The sequence below is a fragment of the Varanus komodoensis genome, unplaced genomic scaffold (assembly GCF_004798865.1).
Source record: "Varanus komodoensis strain SLA01 unplaced genomic scaffold, ASM479886v1 scaffold1, whole genome shotgun sequence".
NCBI lineage: Eukaryota > Metazoa > Chordata > Lepidosauria > Squamata > Varanidae > Varanus > Varanus komodoensis.
Genome location: NW_025335268.1, coordinates 39,151,457 through 39,171,517, shown reverse-complemented (window position 1 = coordinate 39,171,517; position 20,061 = coordinate 39,151,457). Strand labels below are relative to the sequence as shown.

The following is a 20,061-nucleotide window of genomic DNA, read 5'->3' as shown; positions in this document are numbered from 1 at the left end:
AATGAAGATTACTAGTGTATGAGTTTTGATTGAACAGTTTTCCCATAGACAGTCCCAGTAAGTGGTGCATTTACACTTTGCCATATAGCAGAGATGGACAGCCCTGAGAAGGGCAAAACAAGATGCCACCAGACATCATGCCTGCAGCGCCACAGAACCATACCAGTGTTCTCCATTTCTCATTCACTTTAATGCTGGTTTCACTTCCAGGTGAACAATACTTGACTCTGGCTTTTCTGGGACTGTTAAGTTGAGGTGAGATGTCAAAGCCTCACTATTCTGTGACGTCTACCAATTGCAAATGTTTCCACAGATTGCATGGTGTTTCTATTTGAGCCCATCCTGAGCTTATGATAGTACCCTATAATTTAAAAAGCCAATTCAAATAATAAAGAAATATCCTTTACGCAAAAGAGAAGTCAATATACCAGCAAATAATCGGCTCTTGTGTGACTGCTGCATCAGTACACATCCCATCCTGGGGCAGCACAAACTAATCTCAGGGAATCACACTGGTGCAGCAACCCACAGCCAGCAACAGTATTCTAAGTAGTGCTGCAATGCTGCACGAAGCTATTGCACAAAGCAGACTGAGTTGCAAGGAGAGGGCAACTTGAGAAGCAAGTAATTTACAGGGAATTCTAAAGGCAGTCCAGCTCCCACAGAGCAAAGCTCTAGTGGCATTACCCTGCACACCTGAGATATGGCAGTAAGGTGTTTCTGTGAGCTTGCAACAACTGCACAACACCGTTCAGATAGAGCCAGCTTCATTGCCAAGCACAGAAGACTCCCAGAGCTCCGGCAGAGGAAGCCATTCGGTATACCAGTGCAACTACACACATCTATTCTACCACAGACCTTAGAAGAACCTTCTAGAAGGTGGTTGTTGAGTTTTTACTTTAAAAAATGTGTTGAGATGCAAGAGGCACACTTTTTGGGGAAAGCTAGAGAGAAGGGAAGTAACCTGAATCCTGCTTTAGAGATACATCCCATTTATGAGGTAATCGGATTCCTCTGACATAATGGGCCGAGCTTTCTTAAGTTTCTGTCTCACGAGACGTAATCGACATGCTACCATGAGCAGCAACAAAGCACTGATGGCCAACCCTAGCGCCAATGGGAGTACAGCACCTAAGAAGGAACAAAAGAAACAACGGTGGGGGTTAAGAAGTGTACCTATTGGAACTCATTGCACTGTAATAAAGTCAATGAATAGGCTTTTGAAACAACTATTCAATTTACTTGAAACGATTCCATATGACCTTAATCTCATATACTGAAATATTACAAAAAGGCAAACATAAACTTTGTCTTTAGTGAAGCAGCTCTGTGATTTGTAGAGTATCTACGACTAGAGTGATTCATGCTGGAATTTAGACAGAAAATGCATCTGAAGAGCCTGACAGCTACTATAAGTTGAATGTGTGTTTTTGCCCCTTGGGCACAAAAGTCTGTGTTCCGTGAAGTTCTTGCTTTTTGGACTCTGTAGTCATATTACCACGTGTTTATGTTACCTGGTAATCAAAGTGCTATTTATTTACTATCTTGAATATTTAATTAAAAACACTTGAGATGGTTTTCAGAGCATCTATTTTTATTTGCAAAGGTTTATATCTGCTGCAGAATTCTGCTGTTTCTGATCATAACCAGATTCTACTTATGGGAATAAACAGTGGTCACATACATGTTAGAGCTCAGGATTTTTATATTTCATGCAAATATATCTGCTTGTATCTGCAAACAGAAGCAGGTGCAGGCTTTCCTCTCTTCAAAAGATGCACCTTCCGCCCTGTCACAAGATGCATTCACAACCTCCAAAGCAAAGGATGTCTTATCCATGTCTCTCCCTTCTAAGACACCATGTGCATTTACTTATTCAATTCATCCCTTTCACTTTAAAAATGTTTTAAAATACTTATTTACACAGTTTGTTTACACTTGCTCCAAGAACAGGGTACTGTTGATGCACACAAGGGCCAAGCAGTCAGAACTGTAGAAAGCTGACTTCCTCTGCAAAGTGGAGCAACAGCTTTTCCTTGAGATTACTGTGTTCAGAAACGTTGCATGACTAAAAAGTGTTTCCACAGTGGACAGTGCTTCCATAGCAGCTTCACTGGTCAAGTTATTTAGAAACTATGTCTCCCCGCCATGCCCCAGAGCTTATTACTAGAAAATAAGAGATTCATTGTGCCTGAGATCTAATATGTATTACATATGCCACATTTGCAATGATCTCTTATGCTGCCACAGGGACTGCATTGCAGGTTCCCATTTTCCTGTATTGGCTTTCTGATTAGGATTTGCTTTTCTTGTCAGGAAAAACAAAATGAAACAAAACCGTATTCATCATTTGTAAGCTGCAGCAAAAATACTTTAGGGCAAACTCCATGTCACTGCTCAGTCATAAAGACAGTTTCCAGGTACCATTCCAGAGACACATTCAGTCTGTTCAGAGCATCCTTCTGCCCTTTGACAATCAGGGAAAGCAAGCAGAGGTCCACCATCTTCAGGCACCAATATGTCTATTTACACAGAGAGTGGGGCACAGTCTCTGGCAGCCAGTCAATTAGGAGGAGAGTGCCTGGGCAAAGCAGGTTGGTGCCTTTCTCAAGCACAGGTTTGCCTCCATGTCATAGAATGGACTTCCTCTTCTGAGGAAGAAGAGAATAGGCAACCTGGCACAAAGATACAGGGCATCAAATCAGGCAGGATAACAAACATGGCCATCTCCAGGCAGCTGGCTTTTAGCATTACTCAACACTGCTTTTTTGCTGTAAACTACAGACAGAGTTACAACTGGCCTTCCATACTTTTAAGAGTGTTGCATCTTTTTCCACCAGTAGTCATGACATAGTCACTGTGGAGAAGGCTATTCCAAGCTCATGTTACGATCTCATTTTTATCAACTTTTCAATTAGCACTAGCACAATATTAATGAGAGGCATACTATCTTAATGATATGTAATGTTGTGGTATTGTGGTCTGTTAACAATGTACACTATAATACAATTATAATTTTTAAAAAAAACATAATTAAAAACAACCTGGTGCAGGTCACTGCCATTTTAGCAAGATGGGATTCTTCACTTTTATCTTGTAACCCCCCCCCCCCCCCGTCTCATTCCCATTTTACACTGGGACTGGATGGTATCTTCCACTTACTGTAAGCCACCGAAGCAGCGTCCAACACAAGGGTTGTAATGAATGCATGCTGAGCTGTGGTAGGTTTGCTTCCTCAATGCATTGCTTCCATGTCAACTCCCTGCCCTTTAAAATAGGTGGTGCTAAAGTTATCTACATATGTGGAGTTTGCACTACCTTTCCATTGTTCTGAAAATGTTGGACTTACTGCAGTCTGAGAAAAGATGGAGGAGCCACAGGATGACAGTCACAGGACAATGGTGCGGTTGCCACATAAAAAGTGTGGCATCCACATAAAAAGTGAGCGAACAAAGCATGGCAATTCCACAATAAATGCTTAATCTTTCGGTACTATTTGCTGTGGTGCTAGAAGAGCGATGCCAAGACTAGCTCTATCAGCAAACATAAACTTAGGTAGAGGTACATGAGCATGTTTGACAAATCCAGGACAGCTACAGTATAGGAATGTTATTCCAGTAATATGGACTTGATGATGCCAGTATTTAAGATTCTAGTATCGGCGTATTTTGTTTTGTTGCTAAGAAATATCCTATACATTTAGTATAAATAAAAGTATTCAGTGGCTACTTAGCTCAAATCCAGTGCGGAAAAATGTTAGTTTAAAATATAGCTTCATAATTACCTGTTTCTGGGACTGGATAGCTCTTTTCAATTTCAGTGCCTTTTAATACCACAATGTCATTTTCATGCTTATCATCTGTGTCTTTCCCTGAGGTTCTAGGATCTGTAATAAATCAAGCAGGAAATACATCTATAATTATATCTTATTAAATCAAGGAACAATTCCCTGTACTCTATACCCACTTTTCCATTATTTCAGTAACTACAGAACACACTAGCTATAGAGCTGGTTTCCCTACAGGTTTTAAAAGAAAGTTAGTCTACCATATTTTAAAATGAATTAGCAACATGCAGGAGATGGAAGAAGAGAAAAATCCATTTGCATTGCTTTGTGCTTGCCCAGTTATTTCTGCTGCATTACCTCAAATGCAGATGTACAAGTTACAATTTACTTGAAAACAATAACAAAACATATTAAAGGAGTAAGGGGCAGAGATAGCGAACATGTTGTAAGGCTGGGGAAAGCATTTTAAAGATGTAATTTATTTATCTAGGATGAACTGAATTCAGAGGAAGTGGATCATGCTTCAGTTCTATTGAAATCAATGGTATTTATTGAAAAAGTAGCTAAGTGGTTTCAATGGAACTAAAATGTGAATACTGCTGAAGTCCTATAAACATTTAACAGGCATATATAAGATTACTCTGTACCACCTTCTGAATTTGTCCCACTCCCTTTTAAAACCATTCAAATTTTCAGCCATCACCCTATCAGTTTTAACTATGCACTGTCTGAAGAAGTCCAGAGCTTTGGTAGGGAAAGAACTGCTGTCCAAGTTTCTACCTTTTCTGCAGTATGATGATTGTATACTGCTCTGAGATGAAAATCAATCTGGAAAATGGTTTGCAAATCCATTGAATAAATTAATACAGAGTTTTTTTCTGCACTATGGTGGGGGGTGGTTAGCACTACGGGATCAGTTTGTGTCACAAGCTGGCTCCTTTAGTCATACCAGGACACTGGAAGAGACAAGGTGGCTGGGAGGAAGCCTCTGAGCCACTTTGCATTCCACAGGGCACAAGGAATGAGTGTTGGGATTCATTCCATCTTATCCATCTTCTGGTCCCAAAGCTCCAATAGGAAAGACTTGTAGCTTGAGGACTGCCAGGAGGCAGTAAAACATTAAAAGAGCAAGCATACAAATATCTTAAAAGCAAAACATGATTTAGATTCTATGGTTGGCTCCAGATGAGTCCTTCCATGGAAAAGAGGATCCTTGCATTTGGAGAACTGACTTGGCATATAACATTAGATATCAGCAAAAGGCAGTGATTTTTTCATATTGTACCAACAGTGTTCATATTGGTACTCCTTTTAGGATAGTACTCTATATAAATCTCTTAAATAAAGTGGCAGATATTTTGGTATTTCCAAGCTATCAATGAACATTTTTATTAACAAAGCACAGAATTTACTTTTACCTTTACTATTACAATGCAAGATAGAAATGGGAACGAAATCAGTTAGATAGGCTACCAGGAAATGGCAGTACTTACATTTTTGCTGGGCTCCCAAAACTTCAGAATTACCTATAAACTGCAATATTTGCAATGCAATTAGCCACATCTATTCAGAAGTAACCATGTTGAGTTAAATGGGACTTACTCCTAAGTAAGTGGGTATCAGAGTGAAATGTTAGCCTTTGAAAATTGGTATAAGCTATGTACAAGCTGCAGGGCATGTGAAAGCATTCCGTACGTTTCTGACATTTAACAACCAACGCTTTGGATGCAAAGCATACTTCATACCAGCAACTAGCACTCCAATGTGGAGCAAACCAAGTCACACATGCACGAAACACAGGGCACTGTGAGCTCTTTCTTCATACTTGAAACAGCCTAGCACTGAAAGGGTGCTGGAAACAGCAACCAGGAACTCAAGTCTGAAACTTGTTCAAGCCATGCATGTAACAGAAGTCAGAGTGGGAGGGTGTAATAACTCTTGACCCTCATATTTCAACAATCAGTAGATAGGTTTTGCAAACATAGTTATGTTCAGGGCTGCCACTGTGAATTTCCTCTCTACTACCAGAAGGATTATTAAAGCAATTCCTGGAATTCTTATAGGTACACAACACAGCAGTGTTGTACAGGCATACTTGTTTCTCCTCAGAGTGACTGATTATTACCATGAGATTTTACACATTCTTCAAGGCAGTCAGATTCTTGAAGGAAGTTGTTTTCATTGCCTTTGCATCCACCATAGATGAAATGCATGCAACTGCCCGACAAAGCATCAAAATGCCAGCGAGGGAAATGTCCATTACATGGGCCGGCAGCAGGTGGCAGCAAGCATTGCTCTGTAATTGCAACAGGAAGAATAACACTATAAATATCAGTATTTCAGCAATTCATTTTCTAGTATTTGGTATTTATTATTTTAAATAAGTGCTTCAGTGGTAGCATAGCGGAATCTTGCCCCGTTTGCATACCCAGAAAGTACCTCTCCTGTCATAAACCCAAAAACATACCACCATGCTTTCTTTTCTTGCTCCAGAGGAAGCGTCTAACAAGAATCATCTGACAGCCAACTCCACACCATCATTTCTCACCTTCAAGCAGTAACTTGAAATAACTGCTAGGTATGATTGCCCCTTTCCCTTAGCTGGAGTGATTCACCTCATTCGGCAATGGCTTTTTCCACTATCAGTCACCCTACCTAACTTTTCTGAGGTTTCCCCCTAAAAAATAGGGTTTGGTGCCTACTTTGTCTTTGGCATGGGAAAATTCTGAAGAGACCTCTTGTGGAATGAACCATGCCTTGGTATATAAATGGTTACTTCATGGCATGAGAACAATGTTAGGATTCCTTAGTGTAAAGGACATTAGCCAATATACTGTTTACTTCTGACTGTTCATTTCTATTATTTAAAGTGTTGAGTCTTTGATGAAATATATTTGGATTTATACTCAAGAGGAGCTAGTGTTTCAAAGACTCAGATCTGTCTTGTCCACAAGCTTAGGAAGATTTCATCCTCTCCTACCTGTGCATGGTGGTCCTGATTCAGATCAGATCCCTCTGTGGTTATTTCAAGGTAAACAATATGGTGAGGATCAGCTGTACACTAAATATTAACATAGCCTTTAGTTTACTTCTAAGCCTTGCAAGTACAGGTGTTTTGTAATGTGCTGTAGTTACAAAGGCACAAAAGGGCTTAGAATGGAGCAAACCAGGAATTATACCAATGCCATAAAATATTACAGTGGCATCACACCAATGTCATAAGACCTGTGCCAGTGTGTATGATTGGGACATACGTTAAAACACATTTATTTACTCAAGGCATACAATGTTTAAATCTTACCTGGCATGAATCCTGTATTTTGCTTTTTTGGTCCCTGAGAGGGTGATTGTTTGAACTTTTCTATATCAGCTGCATGACTGCTTACAGTAGTTTTCTGGGTGATTTCAAATGTGGGGTCCTTGTTAGCATCTTTAGTTAGTCCAATGGTATTTTGCTGGACGGAGCTCATGGCTGTGTGAGCTATTGTCTTCTGTCCTGAATTAACTGAGTGCAGGAAAATTAACACAGAGACAGAAACAATCTTTATGGCAGTTGAACTAATCTTCAAATAAAAGGCAGTCTTTACAAAAGGAAAATGGCTACGCTCTGATCTAGCCAGGTGGAATTGCATGCAGAAATAGGGATTTACTTGCACATATCTCCCATTCCACCCCATCAGATGCTTTTGTGGTCTGGGAAGGGTGGTACGTTCAGGGTCTGGGAAGAAAGCACGTATCCTGCAGTTGGTGGGGCAACTGACACCCAGTGACCACCTTGGTCTAATACTGGAACACTGTTTAAATATCTGGAATTGCTTGTCCCCAATGGCAGCAATATTTTTATTGAAGTATAAAGGCTCTCGATATCAAATTCTGAATGCCATCACACTATTAAAAATATAGTGCATTTCAACCTTTCTGGACTAACTGATTCTAAACATGGATTTCTCTGCTCAGATAAAGTAGTAGGCTTTCATTCCTTTGTATCAACTATATATGAAATGTAGACAGGAGAAACCAGAGCTCAGTGGTAGAGTTTTGCAGGCAGATCATCCATGGGTCCACATCTGTAGTCTCACAGGTCAGAAAGGTGATATTAAGACTCTTGCCTGAGATTCTGCCAGTACTGCCGTTCAGACTTCCAGTCAGAATAGACAAGTCTGAGTCAAGTAAATAAATAGCATGACCTAGTAAAAGGCAGGTTCCTTTGCTCCCAAGAAATTGTGGGAAGAAATCTTAGGGTTCCTGTGGAATTCCCTGCCCCTCGAGGCTGGGCAGGTGCTGACGTTGTGTAGTTCTTGGTGCCCTCTGAAAGTATATTTATTCCAAGAAACCTTCCTTGTTTGATCATGTTTTTTACTGATTGTTTTAATGTAGAGTTTTATTCTTTTTATGTTTTCTATCTTTTATTGTTCACTGCCCCAGGACCCTATACCAGTTCAGTCCATTACTCCACATGGTCTAAGTGCTGCCCGGCAGCAGCTTTCAGCCAGAGTGTTGCCACCTCTGACTGCAGACCCTGGAAACTGATCTAAGACATTCTAAAGGTATCAGTTGTCTTGTGCTGAGTTGATTTATCTAGAATCCAGGACTGTCTAACCAACAGAAGCTCTCCAGTCTCAGACAGACAATGAGACTAGAGGTTTTTCCAGCGTTCCCTCTGGAATCTTTTAACTGGATAAGAAAAAATGGGATGTAGGTTAGAAAGGGATTGCTGGAGCAGGTCAAAGGAAGGCTGAAAAAGGAGGAAGAAAGGAAGAGGAAAAACGAAGTGGAAGAGGACATATGGAGTCAAGAGGGAGAATCATCAATGGAAACCAGCTGCAGCTAACTGTTCTGCTTATGGAATCAGTCAATTAAGCAGCCCCAGTTAGCTGGCCACAGAATCAGTGGAGGCTTGGAGTGTGAATGATTGCACTTGTTATTGCTTATTTTTTGTTAAACTTGTTAGTCATCTGCATTGCTTGCCTGTTTTAAAAAATTCAGTAACACAACCACAAAGTTGCACTATATCCTTAGGTGGTATATCTTAGTCTGGGGCTCAAGGAGCTTGAAAACAGCATGCAAAACAGGAGTCCCTACTCTATCTTGGGACTTCAAGTCCAAAATGTATTATTTATTTATTTATTAGTATGGGGTTTCGACCATTTAAAAGTGTGACCAGTCTACATGAAAATCAAAGGAGCATGAAGCTTCTGAATACAACTGGGTCTTCAGCTTATCTGGGAGGTGTTATAAGGAGATGATTTAAATAGATTGAGCTGAGCTACAATCTGAGATATATGGAAGATTTTTATATGAGAATTCAAGCCAGCCTCAGCCCCACCACCGACCTACAATATTTATAATGTAATTCTCTCTCTCAGCACAGCCCTCAAACCTGTAATAGGAGTGTAACACCAAACTACACTTCACAGTTGTAGATTATTCTCCAAGCCTAACCTGCAATTGGAGAATAAAAGCAACAGGCAAGGTCATTGTAATCTATTCTCTAAATTCATTCTAACTCCCAACCTGAAACAGTGATCTAATCCTGGTGGACAATAATACAAAATTAAGATGCACCATTCACAGTCTGAGCTGTAGTATTCAGTTCAGACTGTGAACAGCACTGCAGGACTGTTCTTTGTCACTCTCTTCTAGCTTCACCCTAGAATATGGAGGAAATTAACTGTATTTGCATTAGCATGGCCATTTAAAAAAGTTTCTCTAAACAACAACTGCATTAGAAAGGTTCTGGAGGTGCGACGACCAGTCCCAGCTACAGTAAAATAAAGTTCTATTGCCAGCTTTTATTTTCACTGCTGGAGATAACTGGGAATGCAGTTTCTTATAGCATGAATGAGGAAATGACTTCTTCAAACTATCAGATGGTTTTCTCTGTGCTTCTGTTCTCTATCTTGTTCTCTATTCTGTTGTTCTCTCCTCTCTTTCCAGCCACTCCTTCTCCATTCCAGCCACCTTGAGCCTCCACCCAGATGCTAGTTTATTTATTTATTTTTCAATTTATATCCTGCCTTTTTCCTACAAAGGGCTCAACGCAGCTTACATCGCCTCCTCCATCTTATCCCCACAACAACAACCCTGTGAGGTAGGTTGGGCTGAGAGTCTGTGACTGGCCCAAAGTCACCCAGTTGGCTCTTGATCCTAGAAGCCTTAGATTAGTTGCTCCGTGTGAATCAGGAACTGACTTACTCAGACAATTAAATGGTTCTTTCTACATTTCCCATATATCTATGTGCTTCCTTCTCCATTTCTAGTCACTCCATTCTATTCTCCCTCCTGCCTATTCTCACTCACTCAACATTATTCCATGTAATTGAATGGAGTGAATTGGGATTTGTTTGCTCTTCTAAGTCTTTTTGTAAAGTTTTTTAAACATATGTACAAAATTCAGGTTTGCCTCAAGTGGTACTCCATCTCCATGTGTTCAGAGGACACAAATCTGTATTAGAAGGAATGAGATTCATATGCTTGTTCACTAGTCTCTGGAATGATTGTCCTTCAGCTTCTCCTCATTGAACAGAAGTTTTGCAAGCATGGGAGCTTACCACATGCAAATGACATGTTTTATGACCAAACTAAGGCCCATCCCTATCTTAGTTATTTAGTTGTGATGTCTGAGGTAACAAAAGCACAATATACAATCAAGCTCACAATCCAGATAAGTTATTTACTCACATTTCTGACAAAAAGCTTCATCAGATCCATCAGGACACTGCATTTCTCCATCACAGGCATAGGTGATATCAATGCAGCAGCCATCATCACAGAGAAACTGGTAGCGTGAACAAACCCCAACACATCCTGTGATAGATCAATTCTCAAGTTACAAGAAACAGAGTGCAACCCAATGCATACTTAGACAGAAGAAGTCTACAACCCCTAAGCATGTCTTGCCTGCATAGCTGGAAGTTGTAGGGTCTTTTCTGTCTAAACATTTATGGGATTAAGCCTTGAACCACTAAACTGGGACTCAGGTAGAATAGTTATTTAAAATGGGAAATATAGGAATGGAAGCTACAGCATTTATACATCTGTGGAGTAGCACTCCCGACTGTGTAATTATTTTAGTTATAAAAGTAAAATGCAAAATTGGTAACAAATCCTATTTCTAAAAAGAAAAAGAAGCAAAGTCAGAACCACTTGGAACAAAATTCGTCCCTCTATAAAAATTAAGCAAAATTGCAGCTTACAGACCATGCTTGTACTGCAATTTTCCTATTTACATGAAGTAAATTATCAGGTAGGGTGGCCAGATGAAAAAAAGAGGACAGAACTCCTACACCTCTAATAGTTATACAGAAGAGAGAATTTCAGTAAGTGTAGCTTCTCATGTAAACTATATTTGTGGACATTCCATCTTCTACACAACTAGTGAAGCTATGGAAGTCAAGCTCCCTACTTAGTGGGAAGCTGTTATTTGTATGGGTGCACAGGTTGGCAACAAAGGAAGACAAGTTTAGCAAAAAGCGGCTGCTCAGCCATCACACCAAGCATCTTCCCAGGAGAACCCTGCTGAGCCAACAGGCACTCTGATGAGCAAACTGGCTAGGCTGAATGCTCTCTCCTTTGTTTTCAAGCCAGTTCAACCTGAAGCCTGACATGGATGCAGCATTGTGGTTGCCCTCTTCCTCAAGAATAAATCTATAAAGATGCAGCACCTGAGAGCTCACATGAAAGCCCCAGAAGCTGGGCAAGGAAGAGCAGCATTGCTGCTGTCACAAAGGCAAGGAGTGTGCCTTTCCTGTTCAAAGAGCAGGGAAAGAGGGGCACTGTAAACAGTGAAAGGACCATACACTCTCTATGAGGAATGTTTACTGGAGGGGATGCAGCTCAGTGGCAGAGTTCCCACTTGGCTACTGGAAGGCTCTACAGCCTACCATGCAAAGGGTGAGGAGATGAAGAGTAAGGCTGTAGGGAAGCACGCACAGCCAGACACAAAGCTCCACATACTCCCACTTGGGAACTATATAAAAACAAAGACATTAAAATGCCAAGGCTGTGGGAGGAGGCATAAGAATAAGGGCAACAGGGTTCAGCAAATATCATACTGTCCTTATAGTGCTACCACTCTTAGAATCCTTTGCACGGTTCTGTCACTGCACCTAAAAATGGATACTGTAACGCTAGTAACCGATTTGCAGGCATGGCATCATGCAGAGCAACAGGCTCTAAGGAGCAGAGGGGTCTGAGTTCTGGAGAGAAACCTTTGGAGGCGGGCCAAAGAGCCAGCCAGAGTGCATGTGGCCAGATGGAAGATGAATAGGACCATCTGCTGCTCTGTGCAGGCCCAGAGCAGGCAATTTAGACATCAAGAGCTGTAGAGGCCTTCCGTCACCCCCGTCCCACAAAGGCAACAGTAACTAGTTGGAAGACAACTGTGGCAATATTATGCATTGGCTGCAACCTGAATAGATTGGGGGGGCGGGGGCAAGAGAGAGAGGAGGGTTCCCCTGCTGCCTCTTTGGATAATACAGGGCTGGATCGACAGAGCTCTCCACTCCCCTGCCCTGGGGATTCCTACAAGGTACCTTGGGGCACAGACCAGCATAGGGTCTGTGAACTGCCCACGGCTGGGGTGGTGGAAAGGGTCAACATTAGCAACCTGCACCACAGTGAGTCCCTGGTCCTGCTGTCCAGCACCAGCACTCTTGGCATGTACCTGAAAGAGGGAACTGGACAGAAGGTGAGCCAGCGGATGACAGGATTTAGCCCTAGACTACCACCAAGACTATTCAAGTGCAGGTCAGTACGATCCATTTATTATTCAAGCTCAGTTTGTGAGTCTAATTGTTCCCTTCCCTTTATCCTGCTTCTCAACATATAAGGAACATATGCAGTCATGATTCAGCCACAGTCGATCTTACTCACCTACAACTGAAAGCATGTGACAGAGACCATGCTGTTATGAAATAATAACTGTTGCAGCCTTTTCTCACCTAACCCGGAGTGAACCATTGGAAGCACCGTCACTGAGACATTATCCGAACTCCTTTGCCCAGAAGTGTCCGTCACAGTCAACTGCAACATGTATTTACCTTCTTGCAAATGGGAGAGCTTCAGAGTTCCTGGTTGAGGTACCTGCTCCAAACAAACCAAGATAATACTAACAGGGCTTACCCTTCATATGCAAGCTATCAAGTTACATTAGCACGCTTAAATGTGAGTGAAAAATAAGAACTATATTATATAGTTTGTCTGAGCTCCTGGGGGCTGCTGTTGAATGAGATAAACACCCATGTGCTTTGACAGGTTAGGCAAGTTCAGAACAGAGACACAAAAGCCCTGCTGATAAGCAGTGGAACCGGATCTGGGGAAAGGAGTCTGCGGCAGGGAGAAGTGCGAAAGTGGCAGGTGCTGCAGTGGCAGACTGGGCATGGCAAACAGCAGATATCCAGACAAAGAAACCCACCCCCATAAGAAATGCAGTGGAATTCTAAAAGTGGGAAAAATGCTTCAGTTTTTCCAGGACTACTGTCATGTTGTTTTAAAAAAAAGAAAACAAGAAACAGAGGCGATATTCTTCCAAAAAATCAACAAGGAGGTCTACTGGTGCATTTGAACTTGCTCAGTAGGTATGAAATATAAGTAGCAGGGGTCTAAATAATAGACCTAAGCAGAAGGGTCCTATAAATGATTGTAGTACACAGAGACACATTCCCGTAAATGAGGGGTCTTCAAAAAGTTTCTAAACTTTTTTTGGATGCAATTTATAAGTTTCGCAGCCATCTTCACCACAGTGTGTACAACTCTTATACTAAACTGCAAGGGCAGCCGGCTTGCCAGACAGATGAGTCACATGACACCCTCAGACACGACCAATTACTACTCCTTCTACCCTCACCGTTTCCAACGAAAATATAAAAGTGTGGAAACCTTTTGAACCTTCTGTGATGTGATACTTTTTGCCATAGCAAATTCTCCATTTCCTTGATATTTATACACATAAAATAATACTAAAGGTAAATTGTCAGTGGTCTTGGAGGGTTTAGAATAGTCACCTTTGAACGTGACTATATTTGTTACGACATACGGGCTTTTGAGCCTGCTTGTTTTTCCTACTTATCAGTACTAAGGAGTTGTTTTTGTTATGTGCTGTCAAGTTGTCTCAGACTTATGGCAAACCTATGATTGGAAAGCCCTCCAGCCTTGCTCTGCTCCTACAACCTCAAGGTTGTGGCTTTCTTGATGGCATCAAGCCATCTTATATGTGCTCTTCCTCTTCTTCTTCTTTAATGCTTTCAATGTTTCAATACAGATTGATCTGCTTCACTGCTGGCAGCTTTGCGTGGAAAGGACTCCAGGGACTGGCAGAGGAGAGCCTTCTCTCCACCCTTCCCACAGCAATTCCGAGGCAGATTGCTCTTTCCTTACTGGTACCAATGTTGGGAAAAGAGCAATTGGTGTGATGCTCTCCGGAGAAGAGAGTAGACAAGTGCAGGTAGCGTAAGTCTAGTGATGAGGAATTTGGGAGTAGCAGAGAATGAGGAACCCACTGTGCAGTATGCACATGGCCCATAGGTTGTGTGCTCTTCAGCAAGATAGCCTTAAGTGACCCTTCGAACTGTATGTGTCTATGAAAATGAACAAATACAGGAAGGAATGACCTTAAGGTTTCTTCCTCTTTTCCTCCTTGCCATAAACAAGTCCTGTAAGTACAGTTTTTCTGCCATAAGATGTGCTAGACAATTTCCAGAATGAAGTAATAAAATGCCACATGCTATGGAGTTAATTGTTTCATACACGCTGAAGCCACTGAACAAGCAAGTTCTCTCTTATTGCATCAATTTGTCACCCTGCCTAAAGAATAGCACTTTCCACAAGGAAGTAGGGACAATCTGATAAACTCCTATTTCTCCTTGTTCAGCTTCTTTAGAATTAAGGTGATTGGAGGCTTCTAATCTTCTTCAAGCAGTTCTATTCATCATTGTTCCGCTGAACAACAAATATTTAGTAACTAGACGCCTTCAACATTATTAACATTAAGAGAAAACATGATTAAGTGCAAATGTAATCAGTAAAAGCAGCAGACTGGACACCAGCAGTATGGCTGTGTATACTAGTTGCTGAGAAGCCTCGGCAGGATACTGTTGCACTCCTCTCCAGCTTGTGGGAACCTGTGAGCTGCCAGTTGGCCACTGCCAGTGCTAAATCAGATGGACCCTTCGTCTGATTCAATGTGGCTTTCCTTATATTCCAATGCCCCAAATGCAATGATAGAATTCCATAGCTTTGTACATGAGATTTATGTTTTGGCCTCTATGAAGCAAACCATTCGCTACAGCAGTTGTGGGCAAACTGCAGTCCTCAGAAATTTAGGCCTGTAAGCCCCCTCCCCCCCCCCCGCCCCGTCCTAGACAACATAGCCAATAGGGAGGAATGATGAGAATTGCAGGCCAAAGTATCTGGAGGGTCTCAGGCTGCCTGTCCCATTCTCTGAGTGCAGAGAGTCACTACTATATGAGTGAAATATGCTGCTGCTCATAAGAACATAAGAAGGTCCTGTGAAAGAAGTACAAACATCCATCAGTCCAACAACAAGTTTCTACCAGTGGGCTCTGGGAGGCCCAGGAAGAGACGTAAGGATAAGAGGCCTCTTTCATTTCTCTGCAGCTGATATATGAACCTTGCCCCGATACTGGACATTGCATCTAGCTGTCTTGCCTAATTGCATCCACTGACATACTTCTCCCATTAAAGGTACAATCCTAGCCATGTTTAGGCAGAAAAAAATCCTACAAATCCCACTATTCCTCAGCAAGGCTTTCTGGCTGGGACATGCTAGGAGTGGTAGGCCTTTCTTTTCTAAGTATGCATAGAATTGTGTCCTAATTTGTTTAATCCTCTTTTATAGCCATCCAAATTATTGGCCACCTCCACATACTGTGACAGAAAATCCATGAAGCAATCACATGTTGTGTAAAGAAATACTTTCTTTTCTCTGCCTGAATCTCCTTATAATCAGCTCCACTGGATGACCTAGGGTTGCAATATTTTCAAAGCCAAGAAAAAAGTTCCTTTTTCCAGATCACACATAATTTGTTATACTTCAGTCATGTGCCCCTTACTTGCCTTTTTTCTAAGCTAAAAAGCTTCAACCATTATTGGCTTCCCTCATAGGGGAGTTGCCCAAACCCCTTGATCATTTTGGTTGCCCTTTTCTGAACACTTTACAGTTCTGCAACAACCATCATGCGATGGTGAGATGTAGAAGAATAAAAGAATATCCATATTCTTCCTGTGCATCTAAGCTTTTTCGCACTCAAGCTTCTGCATATTCAGTGCGGAACACTTCCTGTCTAAGCTTCACAGCAATTCACAGCTTTGCTTAATACATATTTTCATCCAGCTGGTCCACATTCTGCAAAAACAACAAAAGCCTAACACAATAGTAGATTGCTTTTATTATTATGAGACAAAGCCTAACTACAAAATGTTTTCTTATTTCAGTTTTGGAAATGGCTACTTTTATAGGTAGCAATTTAATTCACAAAAATAAATTCTTTTAAAACAGTTGTGTAACTTGCCATACAAAACAACTGTCCCACATTTGTCTGTTTAAAACCTGATCCCGGGAATTGCTGTGTGGCAACATAACTGATATAAACATTAGACTGACCACAGTAGTACAGCGGAAATTATGCCATTTCACTGGTGCTGAAAGAATACCGCATGTACACCACAGTATAAATCTTCACCAAGAGAAGTATGGCCCAGAGATGCTGTATACCACAGGCTAGGGCCAAACAGCTGCATCTTATGGAAAGTTTAGAAACCAGCTTATGAGGCTGTGAAAGGAAGTTACTTTTGTATTTGGCAAAGAAAAGCCTTTCTCTGCATGCATGCATCAACTTTCATGCATGCATCATCTTTCACACATGTAGTGGTTCAAACTTTTAACTGAAGATAATTCAGTTTGCATATTAAAATGCAATACCTAAATACTATGCAGATATAGTACCAGTTACATGTGTATGCTTGATTCTCTAAATTCAACAAGTGACTAGATATTTGGAAATTATCTCCATAAATAATATATTTACCTTGAATATTTTTGTTACATACAAGACAGAATACATTCTTCTAATATATTTCAAATGTAAATAAGCAGTGCTTTTTATAATGCATCTGCTCAATGAGCCTTTTGGTTAACTATGAACTCACAATTCCTCAGTCTATATAGGAAACACAGGTACTGAAGCTTTATGTGAAATGTGAATATGAGGTATAAGAAAGCAACATAACAGTTCAATTCTATACTTTTTTTCCTCAGAAGCATTGTGGGGCTTACTCCCAGGTAAATAAGCACAGGCTTGTTTCAGCTTGAATCTGTAACAGATCTATCTCTGTTTCATATCCTTTTGTTATGAAAATGAAACAAAATGATGGTAACAAAATATGGTGAAAAACATGGGAGCTCAAGGATGATTAAATAATCCACACTTCCTTAAAAAGCATCCTCAACTTTACTTAAGGTTCCCATCACTGATTAGCCATAATATACTTCCACATTATTTTTATGTGCTACACTGTACAATTGTGCAGAATGGGCCACACGGAATGCACATTTGTATGCAAAAGAACTGGGTTCAGTCTTTTACATCTTCAGTTATAAAGATTGTATAACAGGTGGTATAATAGCCTTTTGCCTGACACCTTGAGGCATCTCTGTAAGTCAGAGATTAATGAATATACTAGGCAAGATGGACAAAAGAACTGCCCTGGTATAAATCCTTTTTCTATATAGTATACATACAATAATCCAATGTTCTCACAAATACAGCCTTTGGGAACTAAAATATTAAACAGGTTACATGTTGTAAAACTTTTCATTGACCTCTTTTTATCTGACTGTAGGACAAAAACATCGCATTGCCATTTCTACAATATCAGTACCAAATCCAGCAAATAATTAACTTGCACAGCAAAGCTTTATGTACCTTCATATCAACTGAAGGGGCACCTTGAAGCATTGTCCAGTCATATTGTATGATTCCATGGTCATCTATACTTTCTCGGCCATCCAGGATCACCCAGTCAACAGGCAACTGAAGGATAATGTCCTTCCCTGCCTTGCTGAGGGGAGGTTCATCCATTTCTAAATAAAGTAAAATAGTTGAATTAATGGGGAAAAAGAAAGCATACATCATTCAAAGTTGAGATTGCTGTTGTTTGAAAGACACACTTTTATTGCTTTAGTCTAGCTTTTAAAATTAAGAAAAACACATCCGAACAACAAAATATTTTGGAAATTGATCTTGAAAAGATTCAAGAGTCTGAGATTATAAAGCCCAGTTTCTAAATTAGAGGATATAACTACTAAGCAGCCTTGAACCCTGGCACCTCTTTGTCTCACTTTTGGCCTTTTGGTGACCACCTGTTGTCCATCTGCCATAGTGGCTACCAGCTGCCACTGTCAAGGCTAATGAAATGGATGCCACATCCTTTCGACTATAGCACCCACCCACTGCTATTGCTAAATGCCAAAACTTAACCCAGCTCGCTTTTGAAAGCTATCGGGGCATATGCAAAACGCCGCTCCCCTCGCACAACCGAGAGCCCGGCTCCCAGGGCAGAGGACGTTACGTCGAACCACCCCAGCGCCACGAAATCAGCCACATTTCTCCAGCGGTCCCGGGGACAGCGCTGGAAGTCCCTTCTTACCCGGGGCGGGAGGCAGACTGCTGGGTTCCAAGAAGTAGCTGCTGTAGCCGAGCTGCGGGGAGAAGAGGCAGACGGCGCGGCCGCGGTACGTGCAGTTGAAGAGGTAGCAGCGGAACGAGGCGGGCGGCGACCGTTGCTGCTGCTGCAGCACGGCCAGGGTGCAGCGGGCCTCGGCGCAGCAGGCGTCCAGGCACTGCCGCGGGCCCGCCACCGAGCCCGGGGAGCCGAGGAACGTGGCGCCCGCCGCGATGGAGTCCTTGGTGCGGATGATGGAGTCGGGCCTGGCCGAGAAAAAGCTCCCGTCGTCGCCGCCGCTCGACGGCCTGCCGCCCCCTCCTCGACAGCGGCCCGCCGCCTCCGTCCGCGCGTTGCCGCGGCCGCCAGATGGGTCCTGCTCTTGCTGCAGCTGGTGGCGGAACTCCTCCAACAGCGACTCCACGCCCGCCACCACCGGGGATCTTCGCTCCGCAGACGGCGACTGCGGCGCCGCCAGCAGCAGGAGGAGCAGCGGCGGCCAGAGGGGAAGCAGGCGGCTCGGCGGCCCGGGCACCTGCGCAGCCATGGCGCCCAGCCGAGGCCGGCCGGCGGGGGGAGCGAGAGAACGGCGGCGGCGCTGCTGACGAGGATGGAGCGAGCCGCGGGAGGCGGGAAGCTCCGCCGCTACCAGGGCCGTCCAGGAGGCGGAGGAGAAGGAGGGGATGGCGGCGGGCGCGCCATGGTGGCCCCTCCCCGCGCCCCGCTGCGAGCGACGCTGGGGGACGAGTCGGCCGCGATCAGCACCACAAAGCGCCGAACAGCGCCGAGCCGGAGGCCACGCCCGCGCCTTTCCGGCGGCGCCGGTCGCCCCTCGCGTGAGGGGGCGGGGCCCGCCGAGGGCCCGCCCACCCGGCGCGCGCCGCCCGTGTCTCCCGCGAGCGGACGCGGAGCGCGTGTGGATCTGCTCCAGGCAGCGCGCCGTGTGATGGCACGTGAGGCAGCGGCGCTTCTGCCAAGTGGAGCAGGTGTGTTTGTGCAAGCAACCTGTAGAGGGAATCCTCCAGAGCCCGGGATAAATAGAAATGGACGGTGTGAAGTAGAGAAATGTTTATTTTATTCCTATTTCGTCAAATTGCTGAAGGTAGATGGGGCAGATGGGAGAGGAACTATTTTTGGGCGTCCTGTTGCAAATTGGGAAACAGATTTTTACGCCCACCTGCACAAAGAAAACCAATCAGTGGGTTTTCAAAAGCAAATAATCAGTGAGTGGTAAGATGCTGTGAGATGATTAAGCACTGCTTAACTGAATATTTTATGTCACTGTATACATGAGTAAGGGACTGCAGGTGGTGCAGTGGTTTAAACCACTGTGCTGCTGGGCTGGTTGATCGAAAGGTTGCTGGTCTGAATCTGCACAATGGGGTGAGTTCCCGTTGCTCTGTCCCAGCTCCAGCCAACCTTGCAATTCGAAAGCATGCAAATGAAAGTAGATAAAAAGGTACCACTTTGGCAGGAAGGTAACAGCATTCCATGCACTTTGGTGTTTAGACATGCTGGCCACATGACCACGGAGACTGTCTGCGGACAAACGCTGGCTCCCTCGGCTAGGAAACGGAGATGAGCACTGCCCC

The 20,061-nt window shown here is 42.9% G+C and overlaps 1 protein-coding gene across 1 annotated transcript; it reads right to left on the bottom strand.

The window, feature by feature from the left end:
* Positions 1–976: 976 nt before the first annotated feature.
* On the bottom strand, positions 977–19,016 carry LRP11 (LDL receptor related protein 11). Its single transcript, XM_044448638.1, has 8 exons — positions 18,455–19,016; positions 17,731–17,888; positions 12,730–12,871; positions 10,469–10,594; positions 7,089–7,292; positions 5,913–6,083; positions 3,785–3,886; positions 977–1,131 (listed from the first exon to the last, which is right to left on the bottom strand). Exons 1-8 carry the CDS (start codon positions 19,014–19,016, stop codon positions 977–979), a joined length of 1,620 nt encoding a protein of 539 aa, XP_044304573.1.
* Between the last annotated feature and the right edge of the window lie 1,045 nt (positions 19,017–20,061).